The sequence below is a fragment of the Triturus cristatus genome, chromosome 9 (genome assembly GCF_964204655.1).
Source record: "Triturus cristatus chromosome 9, aTriCri1.1, whole genome shotgun sequence".
Classification (NCBI taxonomy): Eukaryota; Metazoa; Chordata; class Amphibia; order Caudata; family Salamandridae; genus Triturus; species Triturus cristatus.
Genome location: NC_140592.1, coordinates 670414216 through 670432221, shown reverse-complemented (window position 1 = coordinate 670432221; position 18006 = coordinate 670414216). Strand labels below are relative to the sequence as shown.

General features: G+C 47.7%; 1 protein-coding gene across 1 annotated transcript in view; it reads left to right on the top strand.

Annotated features, from left to right (window-relative positions):
* KLC2 (kinesin light chain 2) overlaps positions 1–18006 on the top strand; it is a 263961-nt gene that overhangs the window by 176743 nt on the left and 69212 nt on the right. The window contains exon 13 of the mRNA XM_085625737.1: positions 17675–17827. Within this exon, the coding sequence (XP_085481863.1) occupies positions 17675–17827 (153 nt within the window). The remainder of the gene's footprint in view (positions 1–17674; positions 17828–18006) is intronic.

Sequence of the window (18006 nt, the reverse complement as noted above, 5' to 3'; positions counted from 1 at the left end):
AAGCCTTCATGGAAGACCTTAAAAGAGTAATTCCACCCAGGGCACCACCTTCCCCCTGTATGTAATCTAAACGTAGTTCTTACAAGGCTAATGGGCCCGCCTTTCGAACCAATGCATAAATGTGAGCTACAGTTCCTCACTTGATAAACAGCCTTCCTCGTAGCTATCACTTCCCTTAGAAGGGTTAGTGAGATACAAGCGTTCACTATACAAGAACCCTTTTTACAGATACATCACAACAAGGTGATACTTCGCATAAATCCCACATTTTTGCCCAAGGTCATTTCCCCCTTCCATCTCAATCAATCGGTGGAATTACCGTTTTTTTTTCTCGCAACCTCAATCTGTTGCGGAAAGGGCTCTACATACACTTGATGTCAAGATGGCTTTACTGTACTACATACAAAGAACGCAACCTTTCAGAAAGACTAAACAGTTGTTTGTCTCCTTCTCTCCACCACATAAGGGCAACCCCATCTCAAAATCAGGGATAGCTAGGTGGATTGTAAAGTGCATACAAATTTGCTATCAAAAAGCAAAAAGAACATTATCTGTTCCACCTAAAGCCCACTCTACAAGAAAGATAGGGGCTTCTATGGCGTTTCTAGGGAACATACCCTTAGATGACATCTGCAAAGCAGCCACATGGTCAACACCGCACACCTTCACAAAACATTACTGTGTAGACGTGCACTCTAAACAACAAGCTAGTGTGGGCCAGGTTGTACTAAAGACACTATTTCAAACCACTGCAACGGACACCGGTGGTCGCCGCTAAGGTTGGGTACTGCTATATAATCTATGCGAAAGTGTATAATCTGCAGCTCATATGCCTCAAACGGAATATGCTACTTACCAGTATGCATCTGTTCTTGGCATGTAGAGCTGCAGATCTATACACGCCAACCCGCCTCCCCGGCTACCTGTATCCGTTCCAGTCTATCTTATTTAGATCCAACACACATGGGTTTCTTACTATTATCACTACGCTCCATCTTTTCCCTGCTGGCGAAAAACAATCTGAGGATGGAGCCGAAGCCCATGCGCAGTACGGACCGAAGGAGGAGTCACCGAACTCGTGACTTCCAAAGACTGTCCAAGAAGAAAAACAAACTGCAAACATCCGGGCCCAACACCAGATGGCGATCTATGCAAAAGTGTATAGATCTGCAGCTCTACATGCCAAGAACAGAAGCATACTGGTAAATAGCATATTCCTTACTGACTAGGGCAGGGGGAGAAAAAAAGGAAGGAAAAAACAAGTACATGGTTTGAAAAAGGAAGAACAGGCAGAAATGGAATGCAGCCATCATTTGTTGGGAAGACTATGTGTTCAGACGAGTGTAGTGCTGTTCATGAGGAAGTTGAGGAGTGCATGAAATGGAATCATGGGCTAATGGACTTATTGCTAAGTAGAACTTTCAAATATGGAGTTGGAATGCACTACTTAATAACTAATGTTGTGGTTTCTCAGTGTAACTTATCTGCTCAGAGTGTCTTTGAATACCATCTCCTTGCCTATTCTTCCAAAAACCTTATGGCAAAAAAGTGTTTAGACTCCTTGGGTCTCTGTTTCTCACTATATATGCCTTTGTCAATATTGGAGAGTGTGGTCCATGTTTCCACAAGAGACCCTAATTACTTTTTTCTGCACTTTGTATTTTCTGCAGCTTTTGGAACAGGAACTTGGAAACTTTAAGTTTATTTTTGTCCAAGAAGCTATACATTTTTACACACCATTCATTTTCAGGATTTCTGCCTTGGCTCAGCTTAAACCTCTGATACCTCTCTGTCCCCTCAGTCCAGTCTTCTGAGACATAGAGATCAGTTGCTTTGTGAAGTCATTTTACGCAGAACAAATTATTTATTTTTGTAAATTTCAGAAGGCTTAGTGTATGTGACCAGCTCCCCAGCCTGCCTGTTGGTTTCACCAACATGTAGTGTTTTCCCATCTCTGATGATTGTCACAATTTGCCCAATGGTTGAAGCCCTCATACTTGTTGTGTTTATACCTTCATCTATGTATTGTTTCTTGGAAGCAAAGAGCTTTCTATTTGCCTTCCGTATTATAGTTGACTCCCAGAATGCCACTTAAGCTACAGACCATGGTCTTTAGGAAAGCAGATTTATTCAATCCTGTTATCCAGAAGCTGACCTTCATGAATTCCATCTGATTTTATGGGACACCTTTTAAACCACATAAGGACTCTGTTCAAGGGTCGATTTACCAGCCAGGTACCAATTTACTTCCCTGGCGAACTGACAAACCAGGTGCTTGTTTGTTTGTCCCAGCACTGCTGTGGGAGCAGAGGCTGATGGGGCAGGTCTAAATATTAAAAAATGTGGACAGCAGCCTTCCTTCCTACCCGAGTCCTTATTATTAAATATGGGTTATTCCAGCAGTTCCTGCACTTCTCTTCGGTTTCCTAACTGTGGGACCAGAGGAAATGGAAGTGGCTGCTGAGGCATTCAATACATAGTGATGGACTCGGAGGGAAGACTGAGTCTGCAATCTTGCTTAAATTGTATTTGTAGCTCCTGCCAGAGAATGCTTTATTTCTCATTTCCTTTCCTACTTAAGCTGAAACCACTTTGGGAAAGAGGAGGAGTAGGAGAAAGAAGAAAAAGACCGCAAGGAAAAAAGTGGAAAGGTGGAAATACACATATGGCACTTCAGCTTCACATGAAGGAACAATGTGGAGTTGAAACTAGCATGGCTGTTTGTGCTTCACAGGATATGTGATAATGAGGGTGGTGACAAAAGGGAGAGTCATATTTTATTGCCATGTCAGTATGTGTTTTACATAACCTTATATCTGTATGTCAGAACCTAATGATCATCACTGTTCATTAGCCCAGTAAGCTTTTTGTGCTTCAGAACTGATACCATCTCACTCCAGGGCCTAGCCATAAAAATGTGTATGCGGAGCTCAAATATTCCTGGATGCTAATCAAATTTTACGATTCTGCAGAAATATTCCACAGTGCTGCCAATAATAAGCCAATTATCACAGTGGTGGCTATTGGAAATGAAGTGTTACACATCCACAAGTGGCAAAAGTTAAGGAGTAAATACATAATAAAATAAGATTGCACCTGTAGTTTAGACCCTTTGTGTTTGTTTTAAATTATTGCATAAAAGGATGCTATACTCGGTGAAAACACCTTGCTACCAGAAGGTGTTGCTTGAGGGATTGGAAAGGACAGTCATTCACAAGTAAGAAATAGTTCAGTGGAAGCATGAAAAGAAGTAGGAAACTTCTTTGTTGACCGATTTAAGTTCCCTCCGCTCTATTAGGAGATAAGCATATACAGCCTCACATTTTCATCAAGCTTTGCTGCATGGAAGCCCAGTTGAATTATTCATCTGATAAAGACTTCTAGCCACAGATTCCTTACCTTAGAATTATCTCTGGTCATCGAACTAGATCCAGAATTTTTTGTGAGCCAGTAGGTGGCGTCGTTCTGCTCTGGTTGGGGCTATTAGTTCGTCCACTCCGGAAGCGACGTGCACGGTGCCTATATTGGCGCCACCTCAGCGCGCTGACGTCAGGTTTTTTTTCCCGCACCAGTCAGCGCAAATCTGGAGAGAGCTACCCCCAGTCGTTTTTAACTGACTCCTTTTTGACTTTTTGTCAATGTATTTTCAAGATTCGTTCTCCTGGTGTGGCAGGTACGTCTTCTATGAAAGCTGGATTCAAGCCCTGCGGTTCCTGTCGCTGACATATTTTGGTGACAAATCCACATCTTGTTTGCCTCTGGTGCCTATAGTGCCACCACAACCCGAAGACCTGCTTCGACTGAACCGCCATGAACCCCAAGGCCTTCAGGGAGCGGTCAATTCAATTCAAATGATCTTTATTCGGATTTAGTCCTTCAAGCTCCTTGCCGCTCGATGTGCAAAGCAGAAACAATTTCTACTAGTCCCGAGATCGGTCGTGGAGCCCTAGATCCTTGTCGCACTCAGTCCTCTTCCTGTAAGTCCCACAAAAAGAAGAGACAAAGAAGCGTCATCATTTAAAGCCTGGCTCCGTGGTAGAGACTGCGCCTGGGTCAACAGCTCCCCCCCTTCCAACTTTTCAAATTTGATGAGGCTTTTCACCTCATATTTGGACAGCCTATCCCCCCTGGCGCACCCTCAGGTCAAGCATGTTCTGGAGGGGTCCATACTGGTTCTCCGCTGGCAGTTCCGCCCCCGGTGCCGGTAGAGCCCATTGGATCCTCGGATGAATCCAGACTAATGCCGGTCGTACCTCCTCGATCTTTCCATGCTCCAGTCCCGAGGTCAATGTTCCTGGTGGCACCATCCCCAGTCTCAACCCCCACTCTGACCCGGAGCCGGAGGGGAGTTGTCTGGTGTCGACAGGAGCCATACCCTCCAGGCTGGAGTCTAAGCCCTATTCCTTTGTGCTAGGGATTGGGAAAGATTGGAAGGGGCCAATGGACACTGAAGAATACCAGCCCTTAGATCTAAACATGGACTGGTTCCGAGGACTGGGAGGACGCCATTGAACTGGACACCTCTCCAGATACTGGCATGGTCTCTCCTCCCACTGTGGCTGCTGAGCAGGGAGCCTCTTTTGCTATGGTGGAGAGAAGTCCGGCCTATGCTCTAGACCTTAGCTTACCCTTAGTGGGAGTCCAGACTAATGTCTTGACAGAGGTACTTCAGCTGGGAGTGACACCCCCTCCCCCTCACAGAACCACTTCTCCCATTTAATGAAACCCTCATGGATGTCCTACTTGGGACCTGGTCCAAGACCAGCACAGGTGCTCCTCTGAACAGGGCAAGTGACCACCACCATCGCCCCACTCCAGGGACCCCAGTTTGCTCACACAGCACCCTACCTGTGAGAGTTTGGTGGTCCAAGCCTCCGTTTCCTGGATAAATCCTGGTGCATTCCCTACCACCCCACTAGATAGGGAATTCAAGAGGCTGGACACCTTAGGCAAGAAAATGTCTTCTTCCACCATCCTGCACTGCAGTCAATGAGCACCGGGTGCCTTTTGGGTGGTTAGTCCCATGCTCTATGGGATTCGGTTGCCCATGTGCTGCCCTTGGTCCCGGAGGACACCTGGTGCCACTTTCGCCCAAGCAATGGCAGACAGGAGAGATGCAGCGAATTTCACGATCCGATGTGGGCTGGACACAACCAACTCACTAGACAGAGCGGTTTCTTAGTCAGTGACATTACGGTGCCACTCCTGGCTGAAGACAACTGGCTTTTCTGGGGATGTCCAAGCGTTTCATATGCACAAGCCCTTTGATGGCTCCTGTTTCTTCAGAGACGAGGCAGACTCGGTGCTGGAGAGCCTCAAGGATAGCAAAGACACTGCCAGTTGTTTGGGCCTTTCTATGGCCCCCGCCAACCCAAGTCCGCCTTTCGCTCCATTTGTGGCTACGTAAGGGGCTTCAAGGCGTGTCTTTAATCACCCAGCCACCACGGCACGCAAGCTTCCCATCCACAGCGTGGCCAAGGACACAGTACCCACAGACCCCATGGGTCGAGCAGCCAGAGGTTGGCCCAAGCTGCTGGGCCTCGTGACCGCCTTCATCCTGCTTGTGGCATATGCAGCTCTGCAGTGGGACTTAAAGTTTCAGTTGGCTTAGCATCAGGGGAATCTCTCCAACATGGTCAAGATATCAGAGGGAGCTGCACAAGGTCTGTAGTGGTGGCTGTCAAACTGTGATTGGGTCAGTCGCAGACACCTCTCTCTTCCCCAACCATATCTGACAGTAGTGAAAGATACGTCACTCCTGGGATAGGGCGGTGACTTGGGAGACGTCAAGATCTGAAGCCTCTGGTCTCTGGTGGAATCCGGGCTCCAAATCAACCTTCTTGCACTCCGGGCAATCCGGCTGGCATTGAAAGCTTTTCCACCCTTCATCAAGGGAAGGCTAGTGCAGGTGTTCATGGACAACATCACCGCCATGTGGTACTGCAATAAACAGGGCGGAATGGAGTCATGGTCCCTTTGTCAAGAGGCCCTGTGCCTCTGGAAATGGCTGCAATGTCAGGGCATATCCCTGATGGTTCAGCACCTGGCGGGCTCTCTGAATGCTAGGGCAGATAAACTTAGCCGAAGATGCTTAGCGAATTATGAACAGTGTTTCCATCCAGAGGTGGTGCAGGGTCTTTTTCAGCAGTGGGAAGAGCCTTGGTTAGATTTGTTCGTCACTGCTGAGAACATGTAATGTCAGCTGTTTTGCAAGCTAGAGTTTACAAGGCAGCTCTCAATCAAAGACACTTTTTGTCTCAAGGGGTGCTCAGGCCTCCTTTCCGCTCATACCACTCTTGCCCAGAGTTATCAAGAAGATCAGGACCGACCGGACCCAAGTCATTCTTGTGGCCCCAGAGTGTGCTTGGAGAGTTTGGTATTCCGAACTTTTGAGCATGGCCATCGGTCCTCCAATCTGGCTGGTGGCAATATCATCTGCCCGGAGGGTCAGTGAGCTTCAGGCGTTGTCATCTAAGCCTGCCTACCTGAACATCTTTCCAGACAAGCTGTTTCTTCACGCTGGAGCTTCCTTTCTGCTGAAAGTCGTCACTCCCTTTCATGTAGGCCAGTCCATCACCTTCTACTCTCCGCCACATCCCTCTAAGGAAGAGGAGCGACCCCACTGACTGGACCAAAAAAAAGCATTGTCGTTTTACCTTGACCATACGAGAAAGTTCAGGGCGGATGACCAACTCTTGGTGAGGTATGTCGGAGCAAATACGGGAAAGGCTGTGCAGAAACAGCCTCCAGATGGATCGTGCTCCTCATTAAAATCTGCTACGTATTTGCCAAGAAGCAACTCCCAGAGGGTTTGCATGCTCATTCCACCAGAGCCAAGGCTGCAACCACTGCTTTATCATGCAGAGTTGCGGTGCTGAACATCTACCATGCAGCATCATGGGCAACTCTGCACACATTTACCAAGCATTACTGCCTGAACAGTCAGGTCGGTAGGGACGGGCACTTTGCCCATTTGGTCCTGCAGGACTTTTTTTTATAAGATATTGTTTTGCAGACCCACCTCCAGGGAGGTATTTCTTGCATATCTATTTTAAGGCAAGAAATCTGCAGCTAGAAGTCTCTATCAGATGAACAAGTTACTTCCCTTGGTAACGCCTTATCTGGTAGAGACTTTCTAGATGCAGATCCTTACCGATCCTCCCTACTCTGTAAACTGATTTCTAGGGACAGGGCTATTCCCCTGTCAGGGCCCTAGTTTTCCACACCAGTGGACAGTGTTCTTAGTGTCACCACCCTCCTGATGTGCAAAGTCGCAAAGCAAAACTGATGTCAGCGCACTAGGGTGGTGCCTCTTTAGGCACCACGAACATCACTTCAGGCGTGGGTGACTCCCCATAGAGCCGCATGACGCCACCTAACAGTTAGCAAGGGCACTGCTCATGAAAAATTTCTGGATCTAGGCTGACATCTGGGGATAATTCTAAAGTAATGAATCTGCGGCTAGATGAAGTCACTATCCGATAAGGCATTACTGAATGTAAGTAACTTCAGTTCAATATGTTCTAAGCACCATCTCGGTCACTCATTATTCTACTTTGTAGATGCAAGTTCGTGTTGAACCGGGCACCTGCTATTTCTCCTAGGTATCCTCTGCCCATGTTCTTTTTTGATAACTTGAGTGCCAGACAATGGGCAGTTGCTACAGCTCTAGTTATTTTAGGTACTATAAAACTCAAGAGTAACGACAAAGGGGTATGCAGTTACTTGTAAGAGATTATAAGAAACAGGTTGGCAATTAACTGAGGAATCGGCAAGAAGGGAGTCTGATTGCTCAGGAGCAAGATCCCTCACACACCCAGGGGGATTCATACTTCATCATAGGGCATGCTCCTTATCGCGCCAGTGCTGCAATATCTGATAGGCACTTACAAGGGAGCTCTTTGCCGGAGATCTTTTGTTTTTGACGTATGTAAAGTGTGGGTATAGGTGTGGGGCTGCTAGTGTAGATTGGTGTGGGTGAAAGTGCATTTTAACAATTTAATAGGTGGGTCCTCTTGTCTGGTTAAAACAATTGTGATGGCTGTCAGCCGAGATAAAGATCTTTGTCAGCTCAAAGTTTTGTGTATATGTGGGTCATCGTATTTCTTGCTGCCGTTAGTCGTTGTCGTTCTAATGGCAATTCATCAGGACCAAACTTCCTAATCTACACAGTGGTTGGAGTCTTAAATCATGTATTAGTAAAGGTCACCAATCACTTATTATCATTTTAAAGTGGGCTGAAATGTATATAAAAATACCCTCATATTGGAGTTTATTAAAAGCAACCTAAAGCACAAAAGAGAAAGTTGACAAAACAATTTGCGTCCTAAAGGCCGCGATATACAGTGTGTTTGATAAGTGACATCCGTAGCAGTTTAAAGCATGCCTCTAGTGATGAAGGTGCAAGTTACAGTCGGCACTGCATACAACATTAAGTCTAATGTCTAAAGGAAGTCTAAACTCGCAGTGCCATAGCGTGGTTTTTGCTTTCAGACCTCCCCTTCTCTGCCACCTCAGAGGTAGAGGAGAGTGGCGGAGGCCGGAGTTAAGTTTGATTAATCATGTCAACAACTAGACAGCACAAGCCTAACAGAACAAACAAATATCAGCACAATTTTGGAGTTATGAGAGAATGCTAACCAAACCAAATGGTTCGTAGGAGGGCAATGGGGGATACTACCCCAATGGCGGTACATATAAAAGACTTAGTGTCGGCCGGTCGTTCCCTAGAGAATTAGTCGATGGGAACAGGTATTAGAGGGATCTCAAGTGAAGGTCAGAGTTAGCTAGGGGGAGAAAGGCACATGATATAACGGTGTTCATGCCATCTTGAGTCAGTGATGTTAACTCATAGATGGCTATAGGCAGGGATCCACAAGTAGTGATTGGAACTTAACGTGTCGATACAACTGGGTAAGTAAGTGTTGTGCATACACTGGGGAGGCGATATGGTGAGGCTCGTAAAGATGGCCCACTTATGGTGTCTTGTGTGTTATATACTGACCGCAACAGTCTACTTCTGTATGGTAGTAACCTCCCCAAATCCCTCAGAGATAATCTCCCCATGTACAGGTTTTACGGCTTTGCCCTTTCTCCCTCTAGCTAATACTGATCTTCACTTGAGATGCCCTCAAGCCTTGTTCCTATCCACTAATTGCGTGGGGAACGACCAGCTGACACGAAGTCTTTTATGTATCCCACCATTGGGGTAGTAAACACCATTGCCCCATCTACGAACAGTTTGGTTCTCCCGTAACTCCACAATGGTGCCAATATTTGTTTGTTCTATTTGATCTTGAGCGGTCTAGTTGTGCACACGATTACTCAATCACAACCACCGGCAGGCAATCATTTTGGCCGCGCAAGTACTTAACTCTGGCCTCCACCACTCTCCCCTACGGCTGAGGTGGCAGAGACAGGGTAGGTCTGACCGCAAAAACAGCACTGTGAGTATAGACTGCCTTTTAATGCAGGACTACTACAAATACTCTTTCCGAGCAGCTTGACGAGACACTTTTCTCATTTCCTGTGACATCTTTTAACGTTAGCGCACTAAATAGCGTTAGCTCTGCTCAAACTCAAATGGGTCTTACCGTCTACCCAAGTAGGGTGAATTAACCATTATGACAAAGTGTCTATGATGTATGTTATGTGGTTTGTTCACGGGTGTCACTTGTTCGAGTTATTTATAAAGTTTTGTGCAGTGCTGGCGGTAACTTGCACCTTCATCACTAGTAGCATGCCTTGAATTGCTACGCATGTCACTTATAAAACAAATTGTATATCTCGGTCTTTAGAATGCAAATTATGATATTAACTTTCTCTTTTGTGTTTCAGGTCGGTTTTAATGAACTAGTATATAAAGGTATTTTTATATGAACTTCAGCTAGGTCCAAACTGGGGTGGCATAGTGAGCAAAAGAATAATGGATTAAACCTAGATCTGTTGACTGGGGGCGAGTGGTTGAAAAGTTTCAGCACTCCGTCCATCATCTTGCTGTATTTGTTATGTTCGCCCAAAGTGGCCAAGGGTATGCCCAGACGCGGAACCCTTGCTCGCTGTGCCACTGGATTCAAGCTAGCCTTGCTGATGAGGGGTGAAACCATGAAACCGGTCCCAGGATGCTTGTTTCCGGTCCAAGGAGTGCCTGGCCTGGCAGTTCGGGCTGGACTGTTCCCATGAGGAGCAGGTTCAAGACTGAATTGCATATGGCTGGGTCCAAACTGGGGTGGCATAGTGAGCAAAAGAACAATGGATTAAATCCTGATCTGTTGAGTAGAGGTGAGTGGTTGAAAAGTTTCAGCACTCCGTCCATCATCCCATCTGGGTGTGTTAGGACTCTTGCTCCTGATCAATCAGACTCCCCCCCCCCCCCCCCCAACTCCTTTTGCCGATTCGTGAATTCATTATCGACCTGTTTCTTATAATCTCTTCCAATGAACTGCATAACCCTTTGTTGTTACTCTAGATTTATTGAGGAGCATATATGCTGGACCTATATGCCCTCCTTGTTTCACAGGGGCAAATCTGCTCATGTAGTTACGCCCACACGACTCACCTGTGCCGGCCGACTCCAGCACGATTAGCTGTTTGCTGCCGAGACCAAAGTTATTCTAGCTCTACTCCCTGCAAATTTCCCACAATTGGCCCCCACTGGCCCGTTGGTCCCTCCTGCTCGATTCAAGGACACCCCTGACCCAGCCTTCAGTATGACTACCGCTGGATGTGTGGACCGCTCCCCAACGTGTCCCATACTCTCCACAAGGACCCTCCCATACAATCAACGACCCACCGGCAATCCCCGTATAAGTCATTATGCTGCCAGATCCTACGAGCTCACACTTTTTTCGTCCTGATGATGGTCTCTAACTAAAAGGGATCGAAATACCGTCGACCTTCACAACTGAAACTCCTTTAATATAACTTAATATTTTCGGAGTTGTGTACAGTTTCAATGCGATGTAAATTTTAAGTCACCAGCACATATCACTTCACGCACTTTCACCTTTATGTGTGAGCACCAGGACTGGAGTCTCTAAAAAGTGGATGATACTCCATTTATGATGTTAATAAATGTGATGTCATTCATACAACCTTGTGTCCCTTCATACATTGTTTCTCCAGTCCTGCTCGGACTCCCTTTCCACTACTAACCTAGACTAAGGCTATACCTTAAATAATAGTAGCCCTGGCTACCCGAGGACCTTAGTGGCCTCCCCCAGACCGCTGTCTCTTCAGCTACATATATTACCCCTGGTCTTACTACTGGGGTCCCCTTGTTCTCTACACATACACACATGTAGAATAGCGCACGCTGCCTTAGGGCTGTGTGCCATGTCGTATTTTCATTTTTGTCTCCTCCAAGACATGCAGGCCGCTGTGGAAGTCTGCATGGGTTTGGGCAGTGGTCCCTTAGGGTGGAACAATTCATGCAGCAGCCCTTGGGGACCCTCTCTAGTAGTCCATACCCTAGGTACCAATGGTACCATTTATCTGATAGAGACATCTAACCGCAGATTCCTTTCCTTTGAATTTCCCAGGTGGCTGGATCCGGAAGATTTTTCTTTGCATGCTGATAAGTGGCAACGGTAGGCTCCGAGTGTCGTCGTCATCCGTGCTGGAAGTGACGTCCAGATCACCTAAATAGGCGCCACCTCTGCGAGATGACGTCAGTTCTTTTCTTTCCAAGCCTGTCAAGCACTGATCTGTGAAGAAAGATATCCTCCGTTGCTTTGTGACTGGATTTTTGCCGAATCCCCCCCCCCCCATGTATCTGCAGTATGTAGGAAATCATGTCTAGGATGGCTTCAGGTGTTAAACCCGTGTGGCGCCTGTCCCCGCGCCATGTCAGTGATGGACCTGCATTTGGTGTGGTTGAGGTGTCTAGAGCTCGACCACGACTCCAAGTTGTGCTCCGACTGCAGGGCCATGGCTCCGAAGACTTTGAGGGAGCTGTTCCTAAAGCTGTTCGCACTCTGGCTGGCGATGCCGCATCAGTCTCCTTGGAGGTCTCGGTCCCCGGCAAGAGGAAGGTCCCGGCCCTGCTCCAGGAGTCCCAGGTCCTCTTCTCATGATCTTCAGGACATTCAGGTAAGAGGCACAAGAAGTCGAAGTGTGCTTCGACTCTTCCTGTCCCTTGGCAGACTCAACGGGGCAGCTTCGTCATTCAAGGCCTCTTTTTCCAGGGCCAGCCCCTGGGTCGCCTTTCCAGGAGTAAGAGCATCCCCCCCGCCCCTCCTCCCGCTCAATTAAAAAAAAATTATGTGGCCTTGCACCTAATTTTTTAGTGGCCTGATCCCCCTGGCATGCCTTCGGGCCACGCAGAATCTGCAGGGGCTCCATCGGGTTGTACGCTTGCTCCAGCCCTAATGCAGATGTCCCCTACGTGGACCCGGCCATGGATCTGGCCTGGCGTTCATGCCATAGCGACCTTCCCCGACGCCGGTACCGACACTGATGCTTCTGCACCGTCAGCCCTATTGTCATCCCCGATGCAGATACTGACATGCTTTCTTCCACCACCATGGCTATGGAGGAGGGAGCATCTTACGCAATGTTGGTGCGTAGGTTGGCTGATGTCCTTGACCTTCAGCTACCCTCAGTGGTGGTCAACACTAATATCTTGACAGAGGTGTTACAGCTCTGTGATACTTCTTCGGAACCATTGCTCCCTCTTAATGAAGCCCTCATGGATGTCCTTCTTGGAACCTGGTCCAAATCCAGCACAGGGCTCCTGTGAAGTGGATGATCACCCGCCGCCGCCGCCCTGCCCCGGGCGACCCAGACTTTCTCACTAACCACCCCAGCCCAGAGAGCTTGGTGGTCCAAACTTCTAGGCACGTGACCTGACACTCCCTCAGCCAAGGATTCCAAGAGGCTGGACAATTGGGGCTAGAAAATGTTTTCTTCCCCCAGCCTTGCATTGCAGTTGGTGAACACCACATGCTTATTGAGCCGTTATTCCCACTCTATGTGGGAAACGGTTGCGCAAGTTCTGCCATAGGTCCGGAGGAGACCCGGGCCATCCTCTCCCAAGCCATAACAGACAGGAGAGATTCAGCGAAGTTCACCAATCGATGTGGCTTAAATACGACAAGCTCACAGGGCAGTGCGTTTTCAACAATGGGGGCTGTTAGAAGCCACGCCTGTCTGAGAACATCTGGCTTTTCCGGGGATGTCCAGGCTTCACTCATGGCCATGCCCCTTTGATATCACCCGTCTCTTCAGGGACAAAGCAGACACCGCACTTGAGTGCTTTATGGACTCATGTGCTACAGCCTTGGGCCTCTCAGTTGCTTCTCTTCCTCATTCTGCCTTTTGCTACATACGTGGCTATGGAAGAGGTTTACAACTGCGCCAGCCATACCCCAGCCACAGAGCTACGCAAATTCCACAACCCCTGTGCGGACGAAGGATGCGGTTCATTCCAACCCTGTGGGTTGGGTAGCCAGAGGTCCAGTCAAGCCTCCACCCCCCACAACAGCTTCCGCCTCCAAACCCTCCTAGTCGTCCCCTTCCAGACCATGGGATCCAGTTGGTGGCAGACTCCGCCATCACCTCCACCTCTGAAAAAACATTACTTTGGACAGATGGGTTCTCCAGATTATCCGAAGAGCTTCTCCCTCCCCTTCAAGACCGTTCCTCCCTCTATGTCTCTATCCTACCACAGGCTGACAGATGATCATCTACTTGTGCTCTTGGAGAAAGTCATGACCCTCTTGGGTGCAGGAGCCATAGAGAGGGTTCCGGCGCCAGAAGCAGGTCATGGTTGCTATTCCCACTACTTTATGGTCTCGAAAAAGGGCAAGGGCCTTTGTCCTACCCTAGACCTCCAGGCCCTCAACTACTTCCTAATAACTGGGAAATTCAGTATGCTCACATTGCCCCAGGTCTTGTCTGCCCTGTAGACTGGATGATAGCTTTGGACTTGCAGGACCCATTTTCACATCTCAGTCCTGCCTGCCCACAGGCGTTACCTGGGATCCAAGGTGATGGTGGTGGTTGCAGCTCATCTGCGAAGATCAGGGTTGCCAGTCTTCCCCTATCTCGACGACTGTCTGTTGAAGGTGGACTCGCCACAGGATGTCGTCTTTCACCTCAATACTATGGTGGACCTCCTGCATTCGCAGGGGTTTACTATCAACATGCCGAAGTCACCCCTAACACCCTCTCAGAAGCTCCCTTTCAACTGAGTCCTTCTGGACACAGTGCTGTTTTGGGCGTATCCCCCCAAACGGCGAGTCCACGATATTTAACGGATGATACTGATGTTTCAGCCTGCATCCTGCTAATGACATATGCAAGATGGCATTTGTGGGCTCTGCAGTGGGGCCTGAAGTTCCAGTGGGCGCAGCATCAAGGGAATCTCTCTGACATGGTCCAGATTGCAAAGGGAACTGCACAAGACCTGCAGTGGTGGCTAAAGAATCACGATTGGGTCCGAGGCAGACCCGTCTGCCTTCCCCAACCAGATCTCACAGTAGTGACAGATGTGTCAGTGCTGGAATGGGGTGGGTATCTGGGAGAGGTGGAGATCAGAGAATTCTGGTCTCCAGCAGAATCTGGACTCCACATCAACATGTTGGAGCTCTGAGCAGTCTGAATTGGCATTGAAAGCCTTTTTGTCATCCATCAAAGGAAAGCTAGTTCAAGCGTTCACAGACAACTTCACTGCCGTATGGTGCTGCAACAAACAGGATGGAGTGGGGTTGTGGACTCTTTGTCAAGAGGTTTTGTGTCTCTGGACGTGGCTGGAACAGCAGGGCATATCCCTTGTGGTTCAAAACCTGGCAGGTTCTCTGAACTCAAGGGCAGACATACTCAGCCCTCGGTAGGTAGCACAAGGTCTCTTTCAGCAGTGGGGAGAGCCGTGATTAGATTTTTTGGCCTCCGCAGAGAACACGCACCGTCAGCAGTTTTGGGCAGTGGAGTTTCCGAGGAGGCTCTTGTTCGGCGATGCTTTTTGTCTCAAGTGGAGTTCAGGCCTCCTGTACGTCTTTCCGCCCATACCACTCCTGCCCAGAGTTTTCAAGAAGATCGGGAATGACCAGGCCCAAGTCATCCTTGTGGCTCCGGATTGGGCACGAAGAGTCTGGTATCCCGAGCTTCTGCAAATGATCATCGATCCTCTGATCAGGCTACCCCTTCGGGAGGATCTTCTTTTGCAGCAGCAGGAGAGGGTCCTCCACCCAAACCTGTCAACTCTGTGCCTTCTTGCATGGAGATTGAATGGCGACAGTTGACAGCTTTCGACCTTCCTCCTGAAGTTTGTAATGTTATTCTGGTAGCCAAGCCGGTACACAAGTGCAGGTGGAAGAAATTCGTATTATATTGTTCAGAGAAGTATATCGACCCTCTCTCTGCTTCCCTTTGGGATGTTTTATTGTTTATTATGACCCTTGCCCAGCAGGGCTCTGCTCTGGGCACCCTGAAAGGGTATTTGTCTGATTGGTCTGCTTTCCTGAGGCTGCCAAACCAACCCTTTTTATTTAAGTCACCCATTGTACATAGGCCTTGTACATATGTTTCCACCTTGCTTCTTCATTATGCCTTAGTGGGGCCTTCATTTGATTCTCGCCTTCCTTATGTGTGCTCCTTTTGAGCCTCTGCATAATTTCATCGTCTTATGGCTCACAATAAGAACAGCTTTTTTAATGGCAATTAAATCTGCCAGGAGGGTGAGCGAGCTGCAGTCTTTGTCGTCCATACCTCCCTTACTGATGATATTTCCTAACAAATTGGTGCTTTGCACTAGGCCTCTTTCCTGCCGAAAGTAGTAACACCTTTCCATGTGGGACAATCTGTCACTTTGCCTCCTTTCTTCACTCGTCTGCATCCCTCTCAAGAAGATGAGAGACTCCACCGTCTGGACACAAACGAGCGTTTTCGTTTTGCCTTGACCACGCAAAAGATTTCCAGGTGGATCGCCAACTCTTTGTGAGATAGATTGGTGCGAAGAAGGGTTGGGTGGTGCAGAAGAGGACCATCTCCCGATGGGTAGTCCTCTGCATCAAGATTTGCTGTGATCTGGTAAAGAAGCAGCTTGCTGAAGGTTTAAGAGCTCATTCCACCAGAGCTAAAGCTTCTACCACTGCGTTAGAACGTGGAGTCCTGGTCCTGGAAATCTGTCAGGCAGCAGCGTGGGCGTCCTTGCACACGTTAACCAAGCATTTCTGCCTGGAGAGTCAAGTCCACAAGGACAGCCATTTTGCCAGTTCGATTTTGCTGAACTTTCTAGTCTGAAAAATGTCTTCAGTCCCTCCTCTGAGGATGGTATTGCTTGGGTATCTATTCAAAGGTAAGGAATCTGAGGCTAGATGGCTCTATCAGTTGGACAAGTTACCTACCTTCAGTAACACCTTATCTGGTAGATAGAATACCTAGCCTCCAATTCCGTACCGACCCACCCATCCTTCCTGCACTGCAGACAAGTTTCTTAGTTCAAGGTTTTTCCTTTCAAGGCCCTAGTTTTTCTAACTTTCCAGTGTCAAAACTCTTCATAGCTCATCAAAAGTAACTGATGTCAACAAGCCGAGGTGGTGCCTATATAGGTGACGCTTACATCACTTCATGCACGCATGACGCAGACAACGTCACTCGGAGCCAACCGCTGCCACCTGCCAGCACGCAGGGGTATTCCTCGAAGAAAAATCTTCCGGTCCAGTCTGACACCTGGGAAATTCAAAGGTAAGTAATCTGCGGCTAGATACTGCCTCTACCAGAGAAAGCGTTACAGAAGGTTAGGTAACTTGTCCACTAGGGACTTACAGAGAGTGCTAAATGTATTAACAATTGGGGGGCAATTGCACAGTTTAGGGAAAGAGATCTGGCACTGGGGACCTGGTTAGCAGGAACCCAGTGAACTTTCTGTCAAAATTGCATCGAATACCAGGTAAAAATTGGGTGCGAATATGCCCAAAAGGGGCACTTTCCTTCAGGTGCCTTATGGGGAGGGGGCATCACCAAGGTCACACTGTTGACCCCCAGAACTGTGCACTGCCACCACAAATTCTGGCCTGCTTGGACACCGCACAAATTAATGGGCCACCGTTGCCAGTATTTTGCAGCCCTTTAAGCACTTTCAACCAAGAAATTGAAACCTGGATCTGCCATCTCAGGCTCGGAACCTGTCTCACATGGCAATCTTGTTGGCCCGGCTAGCCAGCCAAACTCCACTTCTCCCCAGCATTTCTCCGGCATCCATTTCGTTATCTAATCATTCCTTGCCTTCCTTATGTCTCCTTGTTCTGCAGTCTTACATCTTGTTCTCTATTGCTTTTTTACCTCATTCTGTGCCGTTTTTTCCTATTCCCTTTCGGCTTCTTCTTAATCATTTCCTTTCTATTTCTTGACCCGGTTCCACATCCTTCTCTATTTCTTGACTCATTTCCTCATCCGACATACTGTTCCTTTTTGTCTTATGTGCTTATGATTCTCTTCTTCGCTTTCTTTCCTTGTTCTCTGCCTTTCTCCTTTATACAAGTATTCTCCCTATTTTCTTGTTCACTGATGGTTATATTCTTTCCCATTCACATCTTCTTCTTTCTCTACCTCCAGACTTCCTAATTTTCCTTATCATTTAAAATAAAACTCCCTTCATTTGTATTTCTCTGATCACACTTCTGTGATTTGACTGTTATTAACTCTTTTTTTTTCTTCTTTTTTTTGCTTATAGGGGATTGATGCTATAAATCAGACACGTGTGGTGGAACTGCTGAAAGATGGCAGCACCTCAGAGCGTCGACAGAGCCGCGAAAGTCTTAATGGCAGCACTGTGAAATACGAGAATGGGACTGATAGTGATGATGGTGCTGTGGAATGGACCGGGGTAAGGATGCACTGCAGTTTTCAATGGACATTGCGGTTCAGTTGGAAAATCTGCCTTTTATGTCAAATGCTAGCTCTGTCCTACGGTGTTAGATATAGAGGTTCATCCTTTTTACTTCTGTAAGTTCATGAGTGCACTAGCAATGAAGGCTGGTATCTGCAGTAAAGGTTGTATTTGTT